The sequence below is a fragment of the Amblyraja radiata genome, chromosome 27 (genome assembly GCF_010909765.2).
Source record: "Amblyraja radiata isolate CabotCenter1 chromosome 27, sAmbRad1.1.pri, whole genome shotgun sequence".
Classification (NCBI taxonomy): domain Eukaryota; kingdom Metazoa; phylum Chordata; class Chondrichthyes; order Rajiformes; family Rajidae; genus Amblyraja; species Amblyraja radiata.
In genome coordinates this window covers 15,606,308-15,630,761 of record NC_045982.1, presented here as the reverse complement: position 1 = coordinate 15,630,761, position 24,454 = coordinate 15,606,308, and the positions used below count along the sequence as shown (strand labels likewise).

Sequence of the window (24,454 nt, the reverse complement as noted above, 5' to 3'; positions counted from 1 at the left end):
GAAAGGATAAGATGACCCGACAACGACGGAACCAGATTGTATGAGCTATCAACTAAGTTTGTAAACACTAGCGTAGAAACAAGAAACTGCAGATGCTGGTTTATACCAAAGATAGACAGTGCTGGAGTAACTCAGCGAGTCAGAGAGACTGCCTGACCCGCTGAGTTACTCCAGCACTTTGTAAACACTAGAGCTCGTGTTGAATTTTAGTTTTGATTTTCAATCAAAAATTACCACCTGTGAACGAATAAGACATGCTTACCCTAACTACCCCGAAATAATGTTCAAAATCCCCGTTAAATCCATTCTTCACCAAACCGCGACCCTGCCGTTATTTAACATCCACGGCGATAGATTTAGTTGTTTTACATTGCGCTATACTTTATTTCGTGGTAACTTTCTCAATAAAATACACAGACTTGATGGCACAGTGTGGAAAATCTCCCAAGTGTAATCCCTCCATCAAATTCCTCCCTGACGCGCTACATCACTTGAAACTCGGCGCAAAGTTTGAATACGTGCGGATTTTGCGCTCTCTTTTGCTGCTCTGCTCTCGACCGCTCAGCCCACCCAGTGAGTTGTGCGCTCCTCTCGCAACCTGCGTGTTGTTTTAACTCCAACTCTTTGCACCGCTTGCTCCTGCGGTACCAGCCCAGTGCGCATGCCTCCCTCCCCCCCACACACACCCTTATCCGGAGCCCCTCAGCTCACCACAGGAAAATAAAAGCAAGCTGCTCAGTCCCCGCTGTCCGGCGGCTTACCGGCTGTCGCTGTACCCGCTTCCATCCCATAGACCGTGTGTGAGCGCGGATTTCCCCGCGGTCAAACGCCTAAAACCCGGCGTCCTCTTCCCGCAGCACAACTCCACTTCACAACACACACTCGCAGCGCGCATGCGCGGGCCGGGCATGGCTGTCCGTTAGCGCGCACGCGCCGCCACCGTTGGTTCTCCCGCCTCCGCCATTCCCTCAGATCAGCAGCAGCAGCTGGCGGCAGCGAAGCGGCGACTCTCACTCAGCTAACAACGATCAAGGCCCCCCACCCGAAATTGTCACCTATTCCTTCTCTCCAGGGATGCTGCCCGTCCCGCTGAGCTATTCCAGCATTTTGTGTCTTATCTACGGCGTAAATCAGCATCTGCAGTTCCTTCCTACCCTATGAATGATCAATTCTACATTTCCTTTGGGCAGCGTCTGCTTTGATCTGCTTTGACAGGGTGCAGCAGCATCTATGGAGCCGCAGCGAAGGAAATAGGCAACGTTTCGGGCCGAAACCCTTCTTCAGACTCCGAAGGTACACAAAAATGCTGGAGAAACTCAACGGGCGTCTCTAGTCTCCCTCTCCCCTGACTGTCTGAAGAAGGGTCTCGACCCGAAACATCGCCCATTCCTTCTCTCCAGAGATGCTGCCTGACCCACTGTCATTCCAATATTTTGCAAAGATTATAGAGGAGCTCCTCTAGTATCTTTGGTATTTTGTGTCTATCTTCTACTGACGGGAAACCGCGCTTGGAGCGCCGCACCGCGGTCATAGGCGGCGCAACAACGGGCGTCTAACGGTGCAAGAGTCGATTAAAAAAAATTGCAGTAGATTTAAAGGTCAAGGAACAAGTGCTGGATGGAGTAACTCAGCGGGCGAGGCAGCCAGCATCTGTGGAGGGAATGCACAGACGATGTTTGGGCTCGGGACCCTTCTTCCTCTGAAACGTCGCCAGTCCATTTCCCGTCAGCCACAACGTGGAGGAAGGTACTGCAGATGCGGGTTTACACTGAAGAAAGACACAAAATGCTGGAGTAACTCAGCGGGACAGCAAGTTATTTGTGGCTGCAGTCCCGAGCTTCCCCGCTACCTGCCGCTTTAATTCTCCGCTCCACTCGTGTTGTCTGCGGTCTCCTGTGCTGTTACAACGAAGAATGTCAGCTTGAGGAATGTCAGGTTTCCAGACTTGAGATGCAACTTCAGGTAACCACTTCCTCTTTCATAATAGACTAGGCTATCCATCTGCGGTGATAAGAATAATCTCTTTCCGTTGAAACAGCGTAACCATGTTCTCCAGAGATACCGCCTGACCTGCTGAATTCCTCCAGCAGTTTGTCCTTTTTATCCAACCAGCATCTGCAGTTCCTTGCATCTTCTAAACTGTGGGCATATCTTGTGGCCCTGCGTTTTGTCTTCTTGATATTCGAAGAGAAAGTCTTCACAGAGGTACCTGTTCTGGCTCTTAAATCTCCCTCAAATAACAATAGCCAAATCTACTTCCTCCACACAGAACACATTTGTTCTGCTCAAACTCCATAATTCTGTGCTCTTGATCTTTTTTTTTTAGCACAGCAAAATGGAATAGTACACGACAGGTCACACCAAGCTTGCCAAAATTCTTAACTGCATTCTCATTCTACACTACCAAAGGGATTCCAAAAGAAAAGAAAACTGAACATCTATACACATTTGTCAGAGTGTAAAGCAGGACTTCACCCCCAACATACCTTGGAATAAGATTAGAAAGAGTTAATAATTATTTGGGAATATCTCAGCGACCCAACACCAAAATTCAAAACTCAAAACAATCTGCTGGTCAAGGCAGTTTGGCTCAATGTGGGAAGCACAGACAAAAACATTCCAGACCCAAGCCATTGCTTTATCACATTCAGTACTGGTGGACTGTGCATCCATTTGGCACAAGTCATTACACAGGATTGTGGACAACAGCTGAATGTGCTTCAGAAACATAACTCTACTCCCGATTTACTTCTCCCTGTCCTTGCTGACGTATGCACATACACATCAATAGTTGGTGACCTGCAGGTGAACTGAAAAAATCCACCTGTAGTTAACGTACAACAATAGCTTGTAGAGTCTAGTTCCTGCCATCGCAGCAACCTCTTCCGGAAATATCTCCACACATCCTTTGAAGGAATGGCAATGTCTGGAAGGGAACAACAAACTGCGCCTAACCTACCTCAGACAGCAGCCATATATGTTTCAATTAACATATTAATGGGTGACCTGTTAAATAGATTTTGAACAGGCCAAAGGCTACATGACTGTAAACTTCGGCATTTTGATAGCTTTCTAGAGCTTGAGTAGCGCAGTAGATGTGATGAGTTACAATTACGGAATGGAATACTTTATTGTCACATGTGACTAGGCACAGTGAAATTCTTTACTGCATACCCTATGTATACAAATAGCAGCCCCCCCCCCCCCCCCCCGATCCCAGGCATTCAGGTCTGGAGATAGAGGTCAACAAGAAGACCAGATATGACCTTGGTAAGGCCATCAAAAAGGCCAAAAGGATAAGACGGATGTTCGGCAACTGTGGAGGGGCTTGAATGCCTACAAGGCGAAGTCAGGAAGCACGGGTGATACAACAATGGCAACCTCAGAAAATTGTGAAACTGTACTACGTTCTGACTTCTGAAAGAAAAAGACAGTGGAAGGGTTAGATATGCATGCTTAACCTTATTCAAGAGATTGTAGGATGAGGAAATGCAATGCAACCAACACCACCCTCAAGGGCAGAACCTTTGCACATTAGCAGCAAACTGAGAGATCAAACGTATGACAGCGGCCGGGCCTCTGGCACAAAGACCGGTCCTGTTGCTCAGAAGGGTAAGGAAAAGAAGAGGAGGGCAATTGTAATAGGGGACTCTATAGTCAGGGGGTCGGATAGGCGATTCTGTGGATGCAGACAGGAGACCCGGATGGTAGTTTGCCTCCCTGGTGCCAGGGTCAGGGATGTGTCTGAACGTGTCCAAGAAATCCTGAAATGGGAGGGAGAGGAGCCTGAGGTTGTGGTACATATAGGTACCAACAACATAGGTAAAAAAAGAGAAGAGGTCCTGAACTCCGGCTAAGGATCACCTCCCACAACTGGATCAAGGACTGCAACATCCTGATCTTCACGGAAACTTGGCTCAACACTGACGTTCCTGACAGCGCCATCCAGCTATCGGGGCGTCATTTACTCCGAGCGGACAGGACATCAGACTCCGGTAAGACCAGAGGCGGGGGTCTGTGCATTTATGTAAATAAAGCATGGTGCACGGACTCACCATCATCGAGAGTCACTGCTCAGCTAACCTTGAGTTCCTCTTGGTTAGATGCAGACCGTTCTATCTGCCCAGAGAGTTCACCTCCACTGTGTGACTGCAGCCTATATCCCTCCTGATGCTAATGCCAAGCTTGCAATGAAAGAGCTGCATACTGCCATTAGCAATCAACAGACGCACAACCCCGAGGCAGCCTTCATTGTTGCGGGTGACTTCAATCACTCTAACCTGAAGACTGTACTCCCCAAATTCCACCAACATGTCTCCTTCCCCACTAGAGTAGACAAGACACTGGACAAAGTCTACACCAACATGGCTGAAGCTTACAAAGCCATCCCCCTCCCCCACCTTGGTCAGTCTGATCACGTCTCATTGTTCCTGCTCCCTAAGTACTCCCCACTCATCAGACGGGTTAAACCAACTGTGAGGACAGTTAAAGTCTGGTCAGAGGAAGCGGACTTCACACTTCAGCAGTGTTTTGGAAACACTGACTAGAAGGCGTTTGCAGCCCAGGCCACCCTTGACTCCCACACGGACATTGATTCCTACACATCCTCTGTTCTGGACTTTATAAACTCCACCATCAATAGTGTCACCTCCCTCAAACAGGTGACCATATTCCCGAATCAGAAGCCATGGATGAACAGCGAGGTCAGGCTACTGCTGAAAGCACGGGACAGGCGATGCTCGAGCCTACAGTTCAGCCAGGGGTAACCTGAAGAGGGGCATCAAGAAGGCCAAGCACTGCCATAAGCTCAGGATTGAGGAGCACTTCAACAACAACTCCGACCCCCGACGCATGTGGCAAGGCATCCAGGCCATCACGGACTACAGACCCTCCAACACCACCCCCACATCCAGCGACGCCTCCTTCCTTGAGGAGCTTAATCACTTCTATGGCCGCTTCGACAGGGACAATCTAGAGACAGCCATCAAGGCTGTGCTACCTGCCGATCACCAACCCCTCACACTCACCCCCTACGACGTATAAGTGGCACTGAGTAGGACTAATGCACGTAAAGCTGCTGGCCCTGACGGCATCCCCGGGCGCGTGCTCAGGGCCTGTGCTGCGCAGCTGACAGACGTCTGGACTGACATCTTCAACCTGTCACTTGCCCAAGCAGTTGTCCCCACGTGCCTTAAAACCACCTCCATCGTGCCAGTGCCAAAACACTCCACTGCGGCAAGCCTCAACGACTTCCGCCCAGTTGCACTTACCCCCATCATCACCAAGTGCTTCGAGAGGCTGGTCCTGGCACACCTCAAAAGCTGCCTACCCCCCACACTGGATACCTATCAGTTTGCCTACCGCAAGAACAGGAGTACAGAGGATGCCATCTCAACGGCACTTCACTCCGCCCTCTCCCACCTCGACAACAGAGACACTTACGTAAGAATGCTGTTCATCGATTACAGCTCAGCATTCAACACCATTATACCATCAAAACTGATCACCAAACTCGGTAACCTGGGCATCGACCCCTCCCTCTGCAACTGGATACTGGACTTTCTAACCAACAGACCCCAGTCTGTTAGGTTAGACAAGCACACCTCTTCAACCCTCACCCTGAACACCGGCGTTCCACAGGGCTGTGTGCTGAGCCCCCTCCTCTACTCCCTCTTCACCTATGACTGCACACCTGTACATGGTACTAACACCATCATCAAGTATGCAGATGATACAACGGTGATTGGCCTCATCAGCAAAAACGATGAGTCGGCCTACAGGGAGGAGGTAAATCACTTAGCAGCATGGTGCGCTGACAACAACCTGGCCCTTAACTCCAAGAAGACCAAGGAGCTCATTGTAGACTTCAGGAAGTCCAGGGGCGGCACGTACACCCCCATCCACATTAATGGGACGGAGGTGGAACGTGTTTCTAGCTTCAGGTTCCTGGGAGTCAACATCTCCGATGACCTCTCTTGGACCCACAATACCTCAACTCTGATCAAGAAGGCTCACCAGCGTCTCTTCTTCCTGAGGAGACTGAAGAAGGTCCATCTGTCTCCTCAGATCCTGGTGAACTTCTACCGCTGCACCATCGAGAGCATCCTTACCAACTGCATCACAGTATGGTATGGCAACTGCTCTGTCTCCGACCGGAAGGCATTGCAGAGGGTGGTGAAAATTGCCCAACGCATCACCGGTTCCTCGCTCCCCTCCATTGAGTCTGTCCAAAGCAAGCGTTGTCTGCGGAGGGTGCTCAGCATCGCCAAGGACTGCTCTCACCCCAACCATGGACTGTTTACCCTCCTACCATCCGGGAGGCGCTACAGGTCTCTCCGTTGCCGAACCAGCAGGTCCAGGAACAGCTTCTTCCCGGCGACTGTCACTCTACTCAACAACGTACCTTGGTGACTGCCAATCACCCCCCCCCCCCCCCCGGACACTTATTATTATTTATTCAAATCATTTGCTATGTCGCTCTTCCAGGGAGATGCTAAATGCATTTCGTTGTCTCTGTATTGTATACTGACAATGACAATTAAAATTGAATCTGAATCTTAATCTGAAAGAAGAATTTAGGGAGTTAGGTAGAGAGTTAAGGAGAAGGACTGCAAAGGTAACAATCTCAGGATTACTGCCTGTGCCATGCGACAGTGAGAGTAGGAATGGAGCGAGGTGGAGGATAAATGAGTGGATGAGGGACTGGTGCAGTGGGTATGGATTCAAGTTTCTGGATCATTGGGACCTCTTTTGGGGAAGGTGCGACCTGTACAGAAAGGACGGGTTGCACTTGAACTCGAGGGGGACCAATATCCTGACGGGGAGATTTGCAAAGGCTACTGGGGAGTATTTAAACTAGTATGGTTGGGGGGGAGGGACTCAAATTGGGAAAGCTAGCAGTCAGTGTGTGAGGCAGGAGGCAGAGAATGGTAGCACTCTGACCCAAAATATAGGGTAGAGAGAAGAAAAAGACAATAAACAGAGAATAAGAGAGGGTGGGTTTCTTAAATGTGTATATTTTAATGCTAGGAGCATTGTAAGAAAGGTGGATGAACTTAGAGCCTGGATTGACACCTGGAAGTATGATGTTGTGGTGATCAGTGAAACATGGTTGCAGGAGGGCTGTGATTGGAAACTAAATATTCCAGGATTTCGTTGCTTCAGGTGTGATAGAACTGGAGGGGCAAGAGGTGGAGGTGTTGCATTGCTTATCAAGGAAGATATTACAGCAGTGCTTTGGCAGGATAGATTAGAGGGCTCGTTTAGGGAGGCTATTTGGGTGGAACTGAGAAATGGGAAAGGGATAGCAACACTTATAGGGGTGTATTATAGACTGCCAAATGGGGGGAGAGAATTGGAAGAGCAAATATGTAAGGAGATTGCAGATATTAGTAGTAAGCACAAGGTGGTGATTGTGGGAGATTTCAATTTTCCACACATAGACTGGGAAACACATTCTGTAAATGGGCTGGATGGGTTGGAGTTTGTAAAATGTGTGCAGGATAGTTTTTTGCAGCAATACATAGAAGTTCCTACTAGAGAAGGGGCGGTGCTGGACCTCCTGTTAGGAAATGAGACGGGTCAGGTGGCAGAGGTATGCGTTGGGGAACAGTTCGGGACCAGTGATCACAATACTATTAGTTTCAATATAATTATGGAGAGGGTCAGAACTGGACCTAGGGTTGAGATTTTTGTTTGGAGAAAGGCTAACTTTGAGGAGATGTGAAAGGATTTAAAAGGAGTAAATTGGGACAGTTTGTTTTATGGGAAAGATGTGGAAGAGAAATGGAGGACATTTAAAGGTGAAATTTTAAGAGTACAGAATCTTTATGTCCCTGTTCGGTTGAAAGGAAATAGTAAAAATTGGAAAGAGCCATGGTTTTCAAGGGAAATTGGACACGGTTCGGAAAAAGAGAGAGATCTACAATAATTATAGGCAGCATGGAGTAAATGAGGTGCTTGAAGAGTATAAAGAATGTAAAAAGAATCTTAAGAAATAAATTAGAAAAGCTAAAAAAAGATATGAGGTTGCTTTGGAAAGTAAGGTGAAAGTAAATCCAAAGGGTCTCTACAACTGCATTAATAGCAAAAGGATAACGAGGGATAAAATTGGTCCATTGAGAGTCAGAGTGGACAGCTATCTGCAGAGCCAAAAGAGATGGGGGAGATATTGAACAATTTCTTTTCTTCGGTATTCACCAAGGAGAAGGATATTGAATTATGTGAGGTAAGGGAAACAAGTAGAGTAGCTATGGAAACTATGAGATTCAAAGAAGAGGAAGTACTGACACTTTTGAGAAATATAAAAGTGGATAAGTCTCCAGGTCCGGACAGGATATTCCCTAGGACATTGAGGGAAGTTAGTGTAGAAATAGCAGGGGCTATGACAGAAATATTTCAAATGTCATTAGAAACGGGAATAGTGCCGGAGGATTGGCGTACTACGCATGTTGTTCCATTGTTTAAAAAGGGGTCTAAGAGTAAATCTAGCAATTATAGACCTGTTAGTTTGACGTCAGTGGTGGGCAAATTAATGGAAAGGATACTTAGAGATAATATATATAAGCATCTGGATAAACAGGGTCTGATTAGGAACAGTCAACATGGATTTGTGCCTGGAAGGTCATATTTGACTAATCTTCTTGAATTTTTTTGAAGAGGTTACTCGGGAAATTGATGAGGGTAAAGCAGTGGATGTTGTATATATGGACTTCAGTAAGGCCTTTGACAAGGTTCCTCATGGAAGGTTGGTTAAGAAGGTTCAATTGTTGGGTATTAATGGTGGAGTAGCAAGATGGATTCAACAGTGGCTGAATGGGAGATGCCAGAGAGTAATGGTCGATGGTTGTTTGTCAGGTTGGAGGCCAGTGACTAGTGGGGTGCCACAGGGATCTGTGTTGGGTCCACTGTTGTTTGTCATGTACATCAATGATCTGGATGATGGTGTGGTAAATTGGATTAGTAAGTATGCAGATGATACTAAGATAGGTGGGGTTGTGGATAATGAAGTAGATTTTCAAGGTCTACAGAGAGATTTATGCCAGTTGGAAGAGTGGGCTGAAAGATGGAAGATGGAGTTTAATGCTGATAAGTGTGAGGTGCTACATCTTGGCAGGACAAATCAAAATAGGACGTACATGGTAAATGGTAGGGAATTGAAGAATGCAGGTGAACAGAGGGATCTGGGAATAACTGCACAGTTCCCTGAAGGTGAAATCTCATGTAGATAGGGTGGTAAAGAAAGCTTTTGGTGTGCTGGCCTTTATAAATCAGAGCATTGAGTATAGAAGTTGGGATGTAATGTTAAAATTGTACAAGGCATTGGTAAGGCCAATTCTGGAGTATGGTGTACAATTTTGGTTGCCTAACTATAGGAAGGATGTCAACAAATTAGAGAGAGTACAGAGGAAATTTACTAGAATGTTGCCTGGGTTTCAGCAACTAAGTTACAGAGAAAGGTTGAACAAGTTAGGGCTTTATTCTTTGGAGCGCAGAAGGTTAAGGGGGGGGGGGGGGGGGGGGGGGGGGGGGACTTGATAGAGGTCTTTAAAGTGATGAGAGGGATAGACAGAGTTGACGTGGATAAGCTTTTCCCACTGAGAGTAGGGAAGATTCAAACAAGGGGACATGACTTGAGAATTAAGGGACATAAGTTTAGGGGTAACATGAGGGGGAACTTCTTTACTCAGAGAGTGGTGGCTGTGTGGAATGATCTTCTAGTGAAGGTGGTGGAGGCAGGTTCGTTTTTATCATTTAAAAATAAATTGGATAGTTATATGGACGGGAAAGGAATGGAGGGTTATGGTCTGAGCGCAGGTATATGGGACTAGGGGAGAATACGTGTTCGGCACGGACTAAAAGGGTCGAGGTGGCCTGTTTCCGTGCTGTAATTGTTATATGGTTATATGGTATGGCTGCAGCTATATGGTATCTTCAAGACAAAGCTGTGCATGGAGATATTTCTGGATGACGTGCTCACATAACTGAACAACTGGCAGTGCATGTGATGTTTTTGAGTTCTGCCACAGAATGAATGTTAGGCAAATTTCAGGGCCATATTCCAAGTAACATTGCATGGGGTTAGTGTCTCAGGTGTTTCGATATACTGAGCATGTCTGCATGGGAGGTTATTCACTTCCATCATCCTGACCACAGTCTACATCCCTTCCCAGACAGATGTCCATCTGGCACTGGGGGAGCCACACGCCATGTTTAACAAGCACCAGACGTCTTACCCCGAGGCATTTACCACCAGAGGCGGGGATTTCAACAAAGCCAACCTTATGAAATCGCTCCCTAACTTCCACCAACATGTCTCCTGCAGCACCAGAGGACCAAACACCCTCGACCACTGCTACACGACCATCAAGGATGCCTATCGCTCTATCCCTTGCCCTCACTTCGGTAAATACGACCATACTGCGGTGCTGCTTCTTCCTGCCTACAGGCAGCAATTGAAGAGCGCACTCCCAGAGGTGAGGACTGTACAGAGCTGATCGGGGGAGGTAGAGGAACAACTCCAGGACTGTTTGGAGTCTGTAGACTGGGCAATGTTCAGGGACTCGGCAACGGACCTGAATGAATACGCCACAGTTGCTACAGAATTCATAAAGAAATGTGTGGAGGACTGCATCCCAACAAAAACCTTCCGAGTGTTTCCTAACCAGAAGCCTTGGATGAACCATGAGATCCGCATTCTTCTGAAGACCAGATCCCGGGAATTCAGGTCTGGAGATAGAGGTCTACAAAAAGACCAGATATGATCTTGGTAAGGCCATCAAAAAGGCCACAAGGGACCTGCTCCAAGCTGGGGGATGAGATGGATGTTCGGCAACTGTGGAGGGGCTTGAATGCCTACAAGGCGAAGTCAGGAGGCAGCTCAAATGTCAGCGAAGCATCACTCCCTGACGAGCTCAATGCATTTTACGCACGCTTTGATAGGGAAAACACTGATGTGCCTTCCTGAGCCCCCATTCGCCGTGATGGGATTTCGGTCACAGTCACAGAGGCCGACATCAGAAGATCCTTCAGAGGGGTGAACCCTCGGAAAGCACCTGGACCTGATGGCATACCCGGGCGTGTTTTAAAAACCTGTGCGGACCAACTGGCTGGAGTTTTTACGGACATTTTCAACCTTTCACGTCTGAGGTTCCCACCTGCTTTAAAAGGGCATCAATAATACCGGTGCCCAAGAAGAGCAAGGAGACGTGCCTCAACGACTATCGACCAGTGGCACTAACGTCTGTGGTGATGAAGTGCTTTGAGGGGCTGATCATGGCGCAAATCAACTCATACCTCGACAAAAACCGGGACCCACTACAGTTCGCTTACCTCCGCAACAGATCAACGGTATCTCACTGGCTCTCCACTCCACTCTGGACCACTTGGACAACAAAAACTCATATGTCAGGCTGTTATTCATTGACTGCAGTTCGGCGTTTAATACCATCATCCCCTCCAAGCTGGTTACCAAGCTCTCAGATCTGGGTCTCTGCAATTGGATCCTCGACTTCCTCAGACGACCAGTCTGTTCGTATTGGTGGAAATGTGTCATCCTCGATAACAATCAGCACGGGAGAACCTCAAGGCTGCGTGCTCAGCCCCCTGCTGTCCTCACTCTATACTCATGACTGCGTAGCCGGACATAGTGCGAACTCCATCATCAAGTTCGCCGACACCACTGTTGTGGGACGTATCACTGCTGGGGACGAGTCAGAATATAGAAGTGAGATTGACCGATTGACCAAATGGTGCCTGCACAATAACCTGGCTCTCAACACTAGCAACACCAAGGAACTGATTGTGGACTTCGGAAGGGGTAGGATGGGGACCCACAGTCCCGTTTATATAAACAGGTCGATGATGGAAAGGGTCAAGAACTTCAAATTCCTGGGCATGCATATTTCCGAAGATCTCTCCTGGTCCCAGAACACTGAAGCAATCATAAGGAAAGCACATCAACGCCTCTACTTCCTGAGAAGATTATGGAGAGTCGGTATATCAAGGAGGACTCTTTCGAACTTCTACAGATGCACAGTAGAGAGCATGCTGACCAGTTGCATCGCGGCGTGATACGGCAACCTGAGCGTCCAGGTGCGGAAAAGGTTCCAATGTTCCCAATGCTGGGCGAGTCCAGAACCAGGGGCCAGTCATAGAAACATAGAAATTAGGTGCAGGAGTAGGCCATTCGGCCCTTCGAGCCTGCACCGCCATTCAATATGATCATGGCTGATCATCAGTCTTCGAATAAAGGGGAGGCCATTTAAGACTGAGGTGAGAAAAAACTTTTTCACCCAGAATTGTGAATTTGTGGAATTCCCTGCCACAGAGGGCAGTGGAGGCCAAATCACTGGATGGATTTAAGAGAGTTAGATAGAGCTCTAGGGGCTAGTGGAATCAAGGGATATGGGGAGAAGGCAGGCACGGGTTATTGATTGGGGATGATCAGCCATGATCGCAATGAATGGCGGTGTTGGCTCGAAGGGTCGAATGGCCTCCTCCTGCACCTATTTTCTATGTTTCTGTTACTATGAGCGGCTGGGCTTGTATACTCTGGAGCTTAGAAGGATGAGAGGAGATCTTATTGAAACATATAAGATTAAGGGTTTGGACATGCTAGAGGCAGGAAACATGTTCCCCGATGTTGGGGGAGACCAGAACCGGGGGCCAGTTTAAGAATAAGGGGCAAGCCATTTAGAATGGGGACGAGGAAACACTTTTGCTCACAGAGTAGTGAGTGTGGAATTCTCTGCCTCAGAGGGCGGTGGAGGACCGTTCTCTGGATACTTTCAAGAGAGAGCTAGAGAGGGCTCTTAAAGATAGCGAAGTCTGGTGATATGGGGAGAAGGCAGGATGGGGGTACTGATTGGGGATGATCAGCCATGATCACATTGAATGGCGGTGCTGGCTTGAAAGGCCGAATGGCCTACTCCTGCACCTATTGTCTATTGTTAAAGCTGTTAAATTGTAAGAATATGATGTTATTGGAGGAAACAAATGGAACCTGGCCAAGGATTCAGGCTCCGGCTGATGTATCTACATTAGACAATTTCAGAGTGGGGATTCAAGCGTAAATGTTCCTTCAATTCTTTCCATCAATTTCAGTTCCTTGAAAATATCAATGTATTATAACCATTATCAACGTGGAATCAACTTAGGACCATTGAATACACAGTTGGGGAAAGACAGCAAGCTTGGCCTGGAACTCGGTACCAGTTCCTGCATTATTTCAGTGAAGGCAGACTCCCAAAGAAAGTTTGGTTAGGATTTGGAAGGAAATTCTTGAGAAGTGGAGAAGCTTGTAGCTCAGTCTATTATGTGGCAATTCATTAGTGGTAGACTAAAGAGATGTTAAAGTACCACCAAAGAAATCACAGAATTATTATGGCTCAGGGGACATTGGTTCAGGTTGGCTCCTTTTGAACAATTTATTTTGCGCCATTCCTTATAGCTCTGCAAATTAACTCCTTCAAGTGCTTTTGAATACAATAATTCACTACTTCCTTTAACCCTGACAATGAGAAAGAGATGGATTTTAATGTTCTGCATAGAGAAAGTTTTTCATTTTGCTTTTCACTTTAATATCTCCAGTCCTTAAGCCATGTGATAAACCAAGCTCCTTATCTATTTGAGTTACTGGAAATATATTCTGATCTTGTACAGTTTTGTCAAATCTCCATTGCCATTTGTCCTCTTCTTGAACTAGAACTTTGAAAATTATCCTCTGATTCTAAGCAAGTGGAAAAACCTATTCCTAAAATAAACTATTGTCATATTGATCATTTACAGGTGTACTGTGTATAACCAAATTGGGCTAAGCTTAGAGAGGTACAGCATGGAATCAGGTCCTTCGGCCATCCGTGCCATACATCAATTACCCATTCACACCAGTTCTATGGTACCCCACTTTCTCATCCACTCCCTACACACTCAGGGCAATTTACAGAGGCCAAATAACCTACAAACCCGCACGACTTTGGAATGGGGAGGAAACCGGCGTACCTGGAGGAAATCCAGTCACAGGGAGATCGTTCAAACTCCACACAGATAACACTCGAACCTAGGATTTAACATCATATTCTTACAATTTAACTATGCAGCAGCTCTATCAGGTATACTCCACTGTGCACTCTATGTAGACGGCGCTTATTAAAATCTGGAACTTTTTCCTTGTCGGGGATAAGGGTTGCAGTGAATTAGTGCCTCAAAGACATTTGAAAGAAAATTTGCAGTGGTTGAATACATTTTTTAAAAGGAACCAACCAGAATCAAAGGCAAGTTTCTGGTGGATTTAACACAGACCAACACAGATGTCAAGTATTCCCTGTAACCTGTACAACATGTCCATGCCACAGCGGGGAAAAAAACAAGGAAGTTGTTAAGACTTTACAAGTTTTGGCATGAAAATACCATTTTATTGTCATGTGAACACAAGTTTTCCCTGCAGACTAAAAATCATATTGCAATACAGATTTGCAATTCAATCAGCCAACATCTTTTACTGTGTAGGGAAGGTTACCACACAATTTCGATTCCTACAGCTCAAGAGAGTACCTCGTATTGGTAGACACAAAAATCAATAAAATAATCAAAACAGCACTTATCTAAATGTGTAAACAAAAAGAAAAGCTTTTCCAACTTCATTGAAGAATGCATACATCTTATCAACAACTTTCCCAATGAACTACACAAAAATTGTTTACAGCAGAACTATGCAGCATGAAATGCCTTCAATGCATTTCGTACAGCAAAGGCTGGGGCGTAAAGCCCATGATTACCAGGCTAATTTACAGTATTACTTACAAATTTTAGACTTTTTTCTGCACAACCCACACCATCTTAACATCAGCTAGGATACAAAACTTGTCACCCAAAAACTTTGGATGAATGTGCATCACAAAACGTGCAATGATCAGTTTTAAACTGGCAACACATTTGGGCATTTATAAAATTTCATGGCGGTGTGTTCATTAAGAAACTTATAATTTGTTAGATGACAAAAGCTGACGCAGGAAGAAAAACAGAATTTCAAGTGACAAGTTTAGAATGATAATTCATAAGGACAGGTTAACTAAAAACCACTATAACCAATATCATAATTGGTTTATTGATAATACACTCATGACTTAATAGAAGTTAGTTATTCTCGGCAATACTCGTAGGAATTGGAAACTTCTAGCAACATAGGTATACAGAAAATCTAAAATGGCAAGACAAAGAAAAAAATAAATATTTTCACACAGGCAGCAATTCAAAGATCATTGCTTCCATGAATATACAGGGCAAAACTAGCAAAAATCATTAGGCACAAAGTCTAGTATGGTACAAAGCTACAGATTGTGAAGATTCAGGTAAAAATCAAGCATATGTTGAATCAACTCATTCCTGCTTGGCAGAAGAGGTGGTATTACCTAGCTCAAAGAGAAAACCCGCACGAGGTTGTCAGTCATGCGTGGTGTGCAGTCACTTTTGCTATGTGTGGGGAGAAGGTAATAAAGTTGTTTTCTTGTCTCCATGGGGGTTTCATCTGTAAACAACATTAATCTAATTTAAAACTAGCCAAAGTGGTATTAAAATGCCATTATGGCAGCTATTATCTCGAGAGAAAAATACACCAATTGCTTCTACCGTATTCATAAAGCACAATGTGGTGAATTGTTTGTGGACTAATTAAACACAAATTACAAAATTTCATTAGCAAGTAACATCCACTGGATGAAAAATCTGCCTTTCTCAACCTTTTAACAAAGTCAACCCAACCATTCTTCTCCAATATCTATCCAATCCACCTATTGTCCAGCTCTAATTGTTCCAATCTCGTCTATCCAGTCACAGCAGAGAATTAGCTGCAATGATTTCACCACTTGTTCCTGGAGTTACTTTTGGTATCTTCCAAGAATCAATCAATGGCACACATTTCTCCATTACATACTGCCCTTCATCCAAAATCAGGTTATACTTGCAACATGCAGCTGTCTGACCACTGTATCTCTTAATGCAGTTACCTATCTATTGTTAGATTGCAACAAATCATGTCCAATTCTGGATGAACAGTAATTGGGAAGACTGAAGTCATCATCTTCTGCAATCACAAACCTCATTCTCCAACCATTGACCTTTTCCCTCATCCTGGCAACCATTTAAAATTAAGAGACTTTTGCCAATCGGTGTCAGATTTGCCCTGGAGTTGAACTTTATTCTATCTATCCATACCATCTAACTCTACCTGCTTCAACAACTCTCATCCGTCCGTTTCCTATTTCCGTAAACAATTATTTTAATGCTTCACCCTTGTACTTCCCATAAAGTTCTGTTCGCTCAGTCTGAAGAATGGTTCCAACCTGAAACGTCACCCATCCTTTTGCTCCATAGATGCTGCCTGACCCACTGAGTTACTCCAGCAATTTGTGTATCTACCTTCATTCGTTCAATGTAGTACATACAAACTGCATTGGCTCCTGGTGAAGCAGTCACAATATTAAATTTCTCATCCTTAACTTTAAATTACTCCATGGTCTCGTCTCTCCGTCACTAATCTGATGGTTTTTGGTCCTGCAGAGATATCTTGCATATTTGGTTCCGGGCTCTTGAACATTTCCAAACGTGCGCACTAATAGCAGCTGTGTCATTCACCTATATTTTTAAACTGATCTAAGTTTTTTGCTTCCTGATTTCGTTCCTCCTTTAAGAGATCCTCAAAAACCTAGCTTAGGCCAAATTGTTTGGTCAATTGCCCCGTTATTGCCAACTTAGTACAGTACCAAACTTATGTGGGAGGGATCCCAAAATTTGGGATTTTTTTTTCATGTTAAGTCACCCTTTAAACACTCCTGTTATTGATACACTATTATTTTTGGTGGGGCTGGGGTCTTAAGGTACTTATACAAAATGATTTTGTAGTGTTTCTCAAATCACCTGCTGAGTTTCTCCAGCATTTTTGTCCAGCATAAGAAATGATATCATAATGATGCTTATCAAAATTTACAGCCGGCCATTGATTGACAATAGAAAATGCTGCAAATACTCAACAGAATAAAAGACTATTGACCTGAAACATCAACTCCATCTGTTTTTCCAAAAATACTGTTCTTAGAGTTCTTTTAGAAATTTCTGTGGTTTGTTTTGTTTTTCCCCCCCTGAAAATTAGAAGCAACATTCTATCTCTAAGGCAGAGGGAAACTTCAACCAGGAGCCAATTTCCTACCAATCACTGAACTATTTCCTACCGGTTACTGAACTGTTGTGATGAATTGACTGCAAAAAATATTCTGCCGTTATACTTAGTAACAAATCAGCAATAGAAAGATGAGGAAAATCCTTAAAATAACCAGATGAATGTCTAAAATGGGCACTAAATCCCTTAAAATAACCAGATGATTGTCTAAAATGTCTAGAATGAAATAAATGTTTACAGTCACATGACAACTTTAACCAATCGCCATAGCTGGCGAGATGGCAATTGTGTAAATTTATGACAAAACGAAGCGGCAAGCAAGAACATTAAAAAAAATAAAGTGCACAGGGCAGTCAATTCATGAAAGACCCGATCAAGAAAATCTGAAAGATAAATAGTAACTCAAAAGAAAATTGTCTGTAGGACAGTGCGGGAGAATGAGGACAAATGGACAGCTGTTGAAAATAGCAGAGGCATAATAATCGAGTGGTGTCCTTCTGCACTCTGAAATCAGTTCATTCAATATTTTCTTTCTGTACCTATGCAAATATGGTAATTGCAAAGAATATTATTTACCATTATCTCTTTCATCTGTTTCTAATGAAACTGCAAGCATTTGTTCATCTGCACCATTCACTGCACCAAAATATTAGTACACCAACTTATAACTGGAAAATTCTGTTTTAGTAAAATTACTCATAGCATTTGGCAGTTTGATTATCAGACTTGGGAGGTTAATAAATATGGATCAAAGGATTACTTTCCCAGAAATTTTAATGAACATAGTTTCCGACCATTAGATATTAAATTATCAGCTGGCAGATTTATGCCTCAGATAGCAGATAATTATTATTTTGTTGTGAAATAATATTTCAGCTACTTCATTTCAGATTCATTAGCTGGTTGGAAGTATTGTTATAGATTATTATTTACTTAATTTCAAAAGTTGTTTTTGTTTAATCATAAAGTCATAGTCATAAAGCTACAAAATTCCCCCCAGAATTTGACGTTGATTTTGTATTCATGGAACACAGTCAACAGTTTACATTACTGCATCCTGGTATTTAAATTCTGCACACAGCTGTTGCTTATACATTGGAAATGTCAATCAAATTGAATATGGCCCACACAACTTGAGTGGCATTTGCCACACCATACAAATCAAAAAATGTAAAAATAAGTGATAAGTACACTCTATCATTCTTAATTACAAGCTCCACTTTAGATAAATGTTATGACAGTAATCAAAATTTATATCGCCATTATGGATTATCTAAGAGTAAACAAAGGGAAACAGAATACTGTAATGCATTGAAGTCCCAGCTGTCTGCATGTTATATTTGCAAAACTATTGTGATGATCTTATGAAGAAGTGGATCCAACATCACAAATTTGTTACAATTGCTATAAACTTAAGTAAAATATAAATACACCCTCAATAAAACATGTCTCACTACACAGTTTGCATCCCTCAAGACCTGAGGACCATTTCCTGTATTCAGGAAACAGAAGTGGCATTATTTTGGAGATCCATTTTAAGAACAAATTCTGAAAACTATAAATGTTTATATTTTGGAAAACATTAATTTTAATGATCTTTACCCTCGATTTTCCTTGGCAGTGCCTAGTTCGAGCAGTCTATTCTGGATACTTCAGCTAATTCACAAGAAAAAGCCCCAATTATGCCATTTAGTAGATTATCTACAAAATACTGGTTACTGAATAGCATGATGTTATCAATCTATTGGCAAAATTCACTGCATTAAGGCTGAAGAAAGGTGTTTGCCGATAGAAGTTATAACTTTTAAACTTTGTAGTTTTCAGTATTCCAGACTTTTCAATGTAGAATCAATGATGTAGCTCAAGAATGTTGAAAAACACAATTCATTAAAAATGTTTAAAATAGATAAGGAAATCGGCTTCACTACCGCTCCAATTACTGCCATTATTATAACTCAAGTAACCTCACAGATTTTACTAAATATACAGCAATTTCATGAGCAAAAATGTTTGACCAAGTTGATAAAGTTGACCATAGAAAAATTAGTAATGTTTCGAGTTGCTCTATCCACGTTTAAAAACTAAAATCTGCCTACCAATCTGCAACTGGCAAAAGAAAACTTAAAAGCAATGCCAAGTAGATATGATAATAAAATATCGGACATGTCACCAAATTAAAGTTGTATAGAGTCACTTCAACTATCAGGAAATAAGTTTGTTTTAAATTTTGGGAAAAGACATTCATCAGTTGTTGAATAATTCCATAAGGATCCATCTGGAAACCAGATCAATACATGGAAAAGCCATACCTTGTCATTTATTTTAAAAAACATTTGGCGTAGTTCAACATAACATTTTCAAAACTAAACTTTCTTAGCAATGCCTTCATCTATGGAATGTTAGAAACTAAATGAAGAAAACAGTCAATAAAATTGCATGGAGCTGCATAATTTTGCTGAGAGTAAAGGTTGCTAGAATGAATCCATTCTCTAGACGAGACTCCAGAATCGGCATTATTAGCTTATTTAGGTTAGCACTGCTTTGCTTGCTTAGAAATTTAAACACTCTTACCCTACAAAAAAAATCACTGCTCATTGAAAATTGTGTATGGAAACATGGAACCACATAATACATCAATATCCTGGAGAACTATACTGGAAAATTAAAATTACTTTTTAAATCACCCACATGCCTGACCAGCACAACTTCTTTCTATAGCCTTTGCCTGCGCTTTATAATTGAAGGTTTTTAAAATATATTGCACAAAAGTTCAAATGCAAAAAGGTATGCTCAACTTCAAATAAAACAAACCATTGCGATTATGAATTTAAATGTCAAGAATTTGAACTGTGGTATTATATCCACAGTTTTGGTCTTCCCAATACAGCATTGAACACAACTTTCTTCCCCAAGTTATAAAGTGATCATGGACAGTCCAGCTGGCAAAAGCCTCAATATAAATACAGTCAAGTATTTTTCAAGCACCATAATAGTTTATGCAATCAAACAAATCAATCAAGCAGTCAACTAAATGTTATTCCACTGGAAACTTAGTGCAGCAAACTATCAGTACTTAGAAGCTTCTGATGTTGATGATCAACAGCAAAAAACCTGGCAACTACAATTTAAAATGTCGCATAAGTTCAAGAATCTTTTTCTTTCAATATATGCAAGTACAATACACTCCACAGAGTATATGTTATTCTATTGAGCATCTTTCAGTAATGACTGGCTTTACTCCTGTTACACGCAAATCTAATGAGTGACTTTGTTCATCAATTGCATGGCAGAATTGTACTACATTCAGCTATGATTATGATTTAAGGTAAAATCATAAAGATTAAACTTTTAGTGCAAAATCTCTATTTAAAAACAAATTAAATTCATTCCAAAGCAATGGCAATAGGGTCTGCATCATTAATTAGGAATTTTTAAAGCAAAAATATGTCAAAGTTAACTGGCAATTTGTATTCATAACCAGCATGCCACTAAATAAGCAAGATGAGAAATGCTTTGTGATTTGGGTAGTTCATGGTAACTGGGAACGAACCATACTGATGACCACAGAGCATCAAAAATAGAAAAATATTGTCAGACCAAAGAGATTGACAGATTGGGCACATTAATAGGTCAAGCAAGCCTGATATTTTTCATAGCGTCAGATTTTATGTCAGCAAAACATTTCAGAACTATAAAATTCTAAAATGATTCATTTAAATACTAAATATTGGACTTATACATATTTCCTTTATATTCTACCACAAACCTCAACCATTTGGAATGCAGCTCAATCTTTCGGAATCAGCCACATCGCAAGAGGAACTTAAGCCTTACAAAGATGAACCATAAATAACTACTTTGCATTTATGAGTGCACAATGTGGTTTGCCTGTACTTGTATAGTTTGGAAACACTTGCACCTTCAGTTGTACAATTTCAAGGGTTCACTTTGAAATTGTTGCACAATTAATACCCTTGAACTAGCTACAAAGAATCTAATGCCCATCTCTCTCCCTCGTGTCTGTCTCACTCTCTCTCTCTCTCACACACACACACGCGCACACAGTCGTTTTGTAAAAGATTAAAAATAGATGGGTTTAACAACAGTGTTACCTCGTATAAACAGAAAAAGAAAACACACAATATCAAAACTTGCTACTGAATGTAGTAACAATCAAAGTCATTCATGCAATTTTCCCCTATGATGTTCAGTCTTCTTGCCTTGAGGTAAAAAATATAAAATCAGCGTGGTTGGAAAAAGCCACCACAGTTGTCCTTATATAGTGCTTCTGGTAGATTATGAAGAACAATGGCTCATTTCTCTGTGCATTTAAATCCTAATGAGTTAAATGAGTCATTCAGTGCGTTGCATCCTTTCGCTGGTAGATTGCTGTCTGAAACAGGCTTGGCCCTCATGAGTTTATTTAAAAAAATTTAAGCACTAAGGACGTTTCAGAACGGCAGAATATGCTGGAAATGGCTGGAAAATTCATCAGCAGGTCTTATGCAAAGTACATCGTATGCTGGGTGTCGTGGTGGACCTGTACAGCCTTGGCCAATGCCAGTGGATCCCGTCCGTTGCTCTGTCCAGATATGTGGCTTCCTTCAGCACTGCAAAGATCAAAAGTCACATTTTAAAATATATATTGTATTAGAAATAGTCTTAGAATGTACTGTTTAGTATATGCAGACGGTATTAAAAGGACTTAAGAATAAGGCATTTCAGTTTGTAAAGCATTTAATTAAGTCTTCTGAAATGTACATTGCTGCTTTCTTTCAACATCCATCATTAGGTAAAGGCATATGCCTTGTATTTGGGATGTGGAGGGAAGGTCTGGGTGGGAGCTGTGGGGAATGGAATGCACTGGTCTCTGGCATGACATGTGGTGGTGGTCTGCTGGGGGAGGGGGGCTTGATTGGGCATATGGCTCAGAATAAACTGCAAGTTATTATCCAAAGTATTTTTTACAACGAAAACTCCAGTTCCACCTTTTTCTCATTAACGTATATAATTAACATGTTAAAAGTGACAACTCGTTAGTTTGCACATATCAATTCCATGCATTAATGCTAATTAGCTGCTATTAAAACATAATTTATATTTGAAGCTCACGTATTTTACCTGTCATGATCCTTGTCGACGAGATGGTATCTTGCTCTAAATGCAACCAATCTGGCATAATACGCAGGTGCAGGGATTGAGACAGAGCGTGTGCATCGCACATAAGTATGACACAGCTGATACGTCAAAAGCTGTAATTCATCAGCTGAAAAGCAGTTGTCATCCCACAGGACATGATAGTGCGAAGGGCGACTAGTACCCTAAAGAACACAAATTATTTCAAGATAAAATAAAGGAATAAAACCAATGGCTATGCTTTTCCTAATAACGAATTGGGAAGCTATTTCTGTGTGCCTGATAATTTAGAGTTGTAACATGCTGTCCAAACTCCTGTACCTAATGCCCTGACCTGTGAAGCAAACATGACAAATGCCAACTTCATCACGGTCTACCTGGACACTTTCAGGGAACTATGTACCTGTACCCCAAGGTCTCTCTGTTCTACAACACTCTTCAGCACCCTCACATTACCCTCTGTACAAAAGAGATTGAGAGATTGGAAAGGGATGTCCCCTTGGATCAGTTGGGTATTGTCAGCACGCAGGTGGAAACTGACTTTAATAAAAAGCTTATAAATGAAAGTCTTGTTTTCATGCAAATACTTAATTATGAAGTGAACTAGTTTAAAACTATAAACTAGTAACTATAAAAATTTAAATAAGTTTAAAAACCAAAGAGGCAATGGGCATTATGGTACCTGAATTCCTGCATGACTGCAAAGGTAGAAATCAAACTCGGAAGGATGGGTGATGGTGCTATCAACAGTTGTGCCAGCAGGAACATTGCCACTTTTACCCACCTGTCAATTGAACAATAAAAAGGTTACAAGAAAAACTAAAAGCTACATGCAAACAATGAAACGGACAAAAAGATTAGATGAAATAATTTTACTTACTGCCTATCACAACCTGTGGACACAAGATACTTGACAAATAATCAAACACTTCTGAAGTTTGTCGCTGTTGCAATTGAAGCAAATAGTCAATATGAATATACCAAGGTCCAACTAGAACATTTTAGTGAAGTTGATTGAAGTGGCACAATTTTTTGCTTACATTCAATTAAAGTGAAAGACTGGGTGTTGGCTTACATATCAATCAAAGAACGCACTTCTGTCAGTGTAATATTCCCTTGGTGAAGAGCAGATTACACTAAGTTTCTGGAATAGGGTTTTGATCCACAAACATAAAACATCTAACTGCAAAGTTAAAGTGAGAACACAGAGATACTTAGGAACACTTTCTTAGCAATGCACAAACTACTGGTTAACCACAAAACTACTGGATTGTGGTCAAATCCATCAAGTTCACTAATATCATTTAAGCAAGGTAATCTTTGAAAAATCTGATATTTTTCCTGTTCTGGCTTTATAGACCGTGGGCCGAGGTGCTTTTGTTTCATTTTGTGACCCAAATCACATATCTACCTGCATTTATAACATATTGTGTAAAAATATTATACTACCTGAAACTCGTCAACACAAAATCTATACATATATTTAAAATATGAGAAAAACCTTCCATTTTCCGAGAAGTATTTGTCCAATCAATGCACATTTGACATTGCGTCGGACACCAATTTGCTAATCATGCGCTTTGTTTCATGGTAGCTAGGCAGCAAGCACTCTGGGATCATGGCTGCCTCCTAATTACATCAAAAGGTTTGGAAGGAATAATGGTAATGCTAACCTTGCTGATAATTTTATTTTACAATTGATTTATCATTGTAAAGTTATGATGTGAACTGTTAAATAAAAATGTAGAGCTAGGGTTAGGATTAGGGTCAGTCAGTCGGATGATGCATACCCTGAGGGGTCGGTCGGGCTGTCGGTGGGCAGGTGGATGCTGCGAGGGGTTTGTCGGGCTGTCGGTAGGCTGGTGGATGCTGCGAAGGGTCGGTCGGTCTGCCGATGTTGCAGTGAGAGGGCGGACTGACGGAGCCAGCGCTATGGGGTGCTGAAGGCGCCCCGGGCAGCTTGCAGGGCAGTGCTGCTCCCCACCATCATCACCATGATGATCCAGAAGGGCATGCTGGCTGAGATTGAACGCGCTGAGTAGCCACACGTACGGAGCCCGCAGCCGGTCCCAAAGCGGCTCCAGCTCCAGCCGTGGGCAGCTCTGGAAGGGGGGGGGGGGGGCGAGTTAGGGTTAGTCATTTTCC

General features: G+C 42.8%; 2 protein-coding genes across 5 annotated transcripts in view; both read right to left on the bottom strand.

The window, feature by feature from the left end:
• The window catches only part of LOC116988485 (protein argonaute-1), a 72,012-nt gene extending 71,131 nt beyond the window's left edge, over nt 1-881 (bottom strand). For all 3 annotated transcript variants that reach the window (XM_033045228.1, XM_033045232.1, XM_033045231.1), the window contains exon 1: nt 762-881. In XM_033045228.1, the coding sequence (XP_032901119.1) occupies nt 762-786 (25 nt within the window). In that variant the 5' untranslated portion in view covers nt 787-881. The remainder of the gene's footprint in view (nt 1-761) is intronic.
• Nucleotides 882-14,377: 13,496 nt separating this feature from the next.
• The window catches only part of ago4 (argonaute RISC component 4), a 56,991-nt gene continuing 46,914 nt past the window's right edge, over nt 14,378-24,454 (bottom strand). For both annotated transcript variants that reach the window (XM_033045222.1, XM_033045223.1), the window contains exons 17-19: nt 22,992-23,093; nt 22,295-22,494; nt 14,378-21,783 (exon numbers count right to left, since the gene is read on the bottom strand). In XM_033045222.1, the coding sequence (XP_032901113.1) occupies nt 21,675-21,783; nt 22,295-22,494; nt 22,992-23,093 (411 nt within the window). In that variant the 3' untranslated portion in view covers nt 14,378-21,674. The remainder of the gene's footprint in view (nt 21,784-22,294; nt 22,495-22,991; nt 23,094-24,454) is intronic.